Here is a 5,000-nt window from a genome sequence, read left to right on the forward strand (position 1 = left end):
CTATTTTTGGGAGGATAAACCTAAAATATTAGCCATATATTGATTTGGATTCCAACATTGGGTATCATGACCATTAATATATCAAATCATCTTATCATGTATACATTCCCTGTTAATGCAATGAAGAAACTAATGTTGTTTTTTTCTTTCAGTCACCACTGATGTTCTCTGGTGTGTGCGAGGACGTTTGTATGGTCATGAAGTTTGTGAGCAACTCTCCCATCTGTCATATCTCTGCTAATACTTACCCTCAGCTTCCTCTTCCATCTGTTGTCACCATCACAAACAACCATCATTTTGCAATCAATCGCTGGAATACCAACTATTCAGGTACTGTATTTTCTTTTTTGTAGGTACATGAAAATTTAATATGAATTTTTAATATGATATACATTACATAAGGAAATATTATGAGAAATAATACCGAGATATAATTTACCAATATTCTTTTTCCTACAGTGAACGTACAGAGCCCCAGTTATGCTGAAGGAAGCCAGTCACCGTCCACTCTCTTGCCTCTGTCCATGGATCCCGTCCTTCGTAAGTTTCTCATTCACTCGTTGGAAACCGGTGTTAAATCACTTGTAACAAGTTTTCATCAGGAGGAGAGAATTTCAACCCAGATTGATAACAGAATTTAGATCTGATATATATATATATAATGTATATTTATATATGTATATATTCCTTTTTACAGAACAAGCAGCAACAGGTAACAGCAGTAGCCAACAGCAGAAGCGTCACCTGGGAGACAACTTCAGTCAGAAGGTTCGCATGAGGAGCAACTGCTTTGTTACAACAGTGGACTCAAGGTTCATCATTGCCTGCGGCTTCTGGGACAACAGTTTCCGTGTCTTTTCTACAGAGACAGGTAATTTAGTGTAGTAAAATGAAAAGTAGTTAATCATTCAAGAAATGTATTATTATAAGACAAAATTCTTGCTATATGGGTTTATAAACTCACTTCCTGTTACATATCTTGTTCCTAACATTACTATTTTTTTCGATCAACAGCAAAGATTGTGCAGATAGTGTTTGGTCATTACGGTGTAGTGACTTGCCTGAGTCGCAGTGAGTGCAACATCACCAGTGATTGCTATGTAGCATCAGGGGCTCATGACTGCACTGTTCTGCTGTGGCACTGGAATGCACGGACACAGGTATGCATGTCAAAGTAATCTGTTAGTCTTTTGGTGATTAGATAACCTGTTCTAATATATAGAATTATTTAATTTGCTTGTCTGAAAACAGGATGTAAGAATTTTAATTTCTGAATTACTAATTATTAATTTGGACGGAGTGTGGGTTACTTTTCACAAATCTATCCCCAAGTAACATACAGCTTTCCTATATTTTATCATTATTTACCCAAATATCCATGTAACTAAATTCCTTCAATTGAAACTGTATCTTTTAGTGCAGACAATTTAAATAACTTGGTAATTCCTGTATCCTTATTCATTACTTGAAAGTAATTGATATTTTTGTCCATAGATGATCATGGGTGAAGGAGATTCACCAACACCACGAGCCACGCTGACTGGCCACGAGACAGAGGTCACAGCTGTTGTCATCTCAGCTGAGCTTGGTCTTGTTGTATCAGGTTCAAAGGGTAAGAGTGCTATTTATAAATTTCTCATATGCTCTTTCTGTGTATGAATATATAAATTAAAGTATCTCTGATGTTCTGTAATTTTTGTACAATTTTTTATACATTTCCTTTTACATTACATTCTCTCATTTCTTCATCTGCATTATATTCTGGCAATAAGTATTGACTTCAAGCTTAGAATACAACAAAATGTATTGTATATCATCAGTATAAATCACAGAAATATGAACATATATACATCTAATCCATTTAATCTAAAAAAAAAAAACGTTATTTAAATGTCGCATCTTTTACCTTCCAGATGGACCCGTTCTTATTCATACCACATCTGGAGACTTGTTGAGGTCCTTGGAAGCACCAGACGGTTTCCTCTCTCCTGAAAATGTTGCTCTGTCACGTGAGGGCTTGATAGTCATTAACTATGACAGGGGACATGTGGGTGCTTATACCATGAATGGAAAGAGACTGCGACATGAATCCCACAATGATAATATTCAGGTTAGTTCTAAAAATATTTAAATGATTTTCATTATTACTTACAGTACTGGTTTAAGAGCTATATATGATTATTAATATTAATTGCAATTCTGTTGTAGAATCCTTCTATTAAAAATAGTGAGCTTAATCAAAGATATATTTCCAGTGTGTTATCTTGAGCCGAGATGGAGAATACATGATGACTGGAGGAGACAAGGGTATTGTTGAGGTGTGGCGCACTTTCTCTCTTGCCCTACTGTATGCCTTCCCTACCTGTGACTCTGCAATCAGATCTCTTGCACTTTCACATGATCAGAGGTATGTAACCTGGATAGGTTTGGGTTAATCCTGGAATTTGGAATCATCCGTTATTGGATATTTTGTTTTGTATATCTGTATTTTCTTTTCTAAAATGAGTCCAAAAGTTGGATTAATTGACTTCTTGTATTGCAGATTCCTGATGGCTGGACTGTCAACTGGATCCATTGTTGTGTTCCACATTGACTTCAACCGCTGGCACCACGAGTTCCAGCAACGTTACTGAATACTTCCATTGTGTACTTATCAATCCCAATGTTGACCGCACAAGAACAGGAAACATTGTAAAATAAGTAGAAGAAGCAAGACCGAGATATTTAGATGTATATCCGAATCAACTTGAGAAAGCTCTTGTCAAACTGAAGATTGGTTAACCTGCTTCCATGGTTTCCTCTGTATCATTACATATATTGTATGTAAGTTACATGTTACAATTGAGATTGACTGGGAAACTGGAAGATGGAATCTTTTTAGCAACTGTTTTTAAGAGAATCAGAATAGTAGTCATTAGTCTTTTACTGATGACTTATTCAAGAAAGTGTTTTTACTGTAACTGGATGTTTTAATTGCAATGACTGATTATTAAGTGGGTAAGACTGCCAAGCTTGAATTACTGTTAAGTATGCAAAAAGGAAAAAAAGATTTTATGTCTTTTATATGTAGTTGCCACTTTTTATTTTGTGAGCACATGAGCTTAAACTGGGTTGACTTTTCAAACACCTTGAAGCTCATTAGGCTTTGTGATAGATTGTACTTATATTGATGAATCTTTATTAGCATTTTTAGCTGTAGTGTTTGGGTTTGCTAGAGAGCATTAATATTACAGATAAAAGTTTGTCAGTTTTGGGATTTAGTGTTACTTCCTGATAAATATCCTAAATGGATTTCAGATATTGAGCCTGTTCTTGTTTGCTTAATCATATGAACATCTTCACTGCAAAAATCACATCATAACTTACATAGTGGGCTCTTTCATATGCTATCAAATGTTAGCAAATTGTAATGGGATTTACACATAAGGTAAAAGATTTTGTTACCTCCTTTGGTTCAGTGTTTTTATCTTTTCTGTCAGAGGGAGAATCTAGTTTTAGGAAACTAGACTATCCAGTAATGCCAAGTGATGAACCTATCAATACCACACTCGACCTAACAACATGAAGATGTACTTACCTTTTTTATAAGCTGAAGAGCCTATTATGTATGTCAATAAAGCATATTTTTCTGTAGTGGTAGGAAAATATAAGTGTTATTTGAACCAAGTTTAACACTCATTACTGCTGGTCATGCATCATAGACTAATGATAAAGATTCGTTACGGCATTTGTTACGGCAATAATTTTACAAGAGCCCAGGTGTTGCTTCTAGTCAGGTGTCGCTGTGCCAAAACAAGGGGTCATTTTTTATCATTGCCAGATGTTCTTACAAGAAATATAGGCACCAAAATCTAATGAAGGCAACTGATCGAAATAAAGACAAGTGTAGTGTAGACTTGAAGGAATCCAGATGCTAAACAGTTGTACTTCTCTTGGGTGATAAAAGTCATCTTCAGTTCTTGTAAATGGTTATAACAGCCACATGCATAAAATAATGGAATAGGACTTTTGAAAGGAGCTCCTCTGACTGCAAAACCACAGGTGGGTAATATAGTATGAAGACTACAGTAAGGTTAATTAGCCATAGCACTGAATTTGAAACACGCAATCTTTCTATAAACTAGCACTGAGCGAGTATGTACCAGAATGTTAGTGTCAGCTTTCATATTTTCCTTATTTCATACATAAATGCTGGTTAAAAAAAAGAACAGATTCTTTTGTAATATACTTCACTAAAATTTTCTTTTATGCTATTAATAAATATATAAATATATATATCCTTAAATAAAATTAAGCAGTAGATTTCATTAGTTATTGCAGGTCATGAGTAAATAATTGAAATTTGATATTCCACAAGCTTAATACCTTCCTTACATAATTTTAAAGGCATGTGTATTGTCTTATTTATGCATTTTCAAGCTTATGTATTAGCCTTTCTATGACAGAGGTGATTCATCCTACAGAGTTTCCCATTGTGTAAAGCATATATTAAAAATTTAGAAATGAGTTTTTTGTAGAAATCACAGCTCAAGACCCCTCGGCAAGCTTGGCACTGAAACTAACCAACCATTCCCTCCATCAGTTGTGTTTGTGATAGCTGCTCAGAACGTTGTATATAGTAATTACCAAGCTCACTGTCCATGTAATATAAAGCCAATGTTCCACAAGTGAGGGACAGTTCTCTTTCTAGTGGATATCATGTGCTTGAGTGACTTGTATAAATTTAAGAAACTGCAGTTAGCATCAATGTTCAATTGCTGCTGTATTGCAGTTATGTTGTTTGATATGAATATTTAGAATTAGCCTATCATTATTTTGGCAAGTTATAATATTCAATTGCACATATACCATTTTCTTTTCTACAAATTTGTGATGGTAACCTTTTTTCCATGTTCATGGATGTGCACTTGGAGGAATAATTGATCACTATTGATTGTGGCAAATATGCGATTCTAGTTTACTTTTGCAAGACTTGTTTCTGCTTTTATAGTTCAATGCAC

At 34.7% G+C, this 5,000-nt stretch overlaps 1 protein-coding gene across 21 annotated transcripts in view; it reads left to right on the forward strand.

The window, feature by feature from the left end:
• rg (A kinase anchor protein rugose) overlaps nucleotides 1–5,000 on the forward strand; it is a 1,000,951-nt gene that overhangs the window by 995,137 nt on the left and 814 nt on the right. For all 21 annotated transcript variants that reach the window (XM_086535934.1, XM_086535936.1, XM_086535941.1 and 18 more), the window contains 8 exons: nucleotides 153–330; nucleotides 460–540; nucleotides 698–871; nucleotides 1,015–1,160; nucleotides 1,495–1,612; nucleotides 1,914–2,110; nucleotides 2,256–2,407; nucleotides 2,543–5,000. The exon at nucleotides 2,543–5,000 is cut by the window's right edge and continues 814 nt beyond it. In XM_086535934.1, coding sequence (XP_086392060.1) covers nucleotides 153–330; nucleotides 460–540; nucleotides 698–871; nucleotides 1,015–1,160; nucleotides 1,495–1,612; nucleotides 1,914–2,110; nucleotides 2,256–2,407; nucleotides 2,543–2,633 — 1,137 coding nt within the window. In that variant the 3' untranslated portion in view covers nucleotides 2,634–5,000. The remainder of the gene's footprint in view (nucleotides 1–152; nucleotides 331–459; nucleotides 541–697; nucleotides 872–1,014; nucleotides 1,161–1,494; nucleotides 1,613–1,913; nucleotides 2,111–2,255; nucleotides 2,408–2,542) is intronic.

The sequence above is a fragment of the Penaeus japonicus genome, unplaced genomic scaffold (genome assembly GCF_977035675.1).
Source record: "Penaeus japonicus unplaced genomic scaffold, GWHDUDI00000001_assembly GWHDUDI00000004, whole genome shotgun sequence".
NCBI classification, from domain to species: Eukaryota; Metazoa; Arthropoda; class Malacostraca; order Decapoda; family Penaeidae; genus Penaeus; species Penaeus japonicus.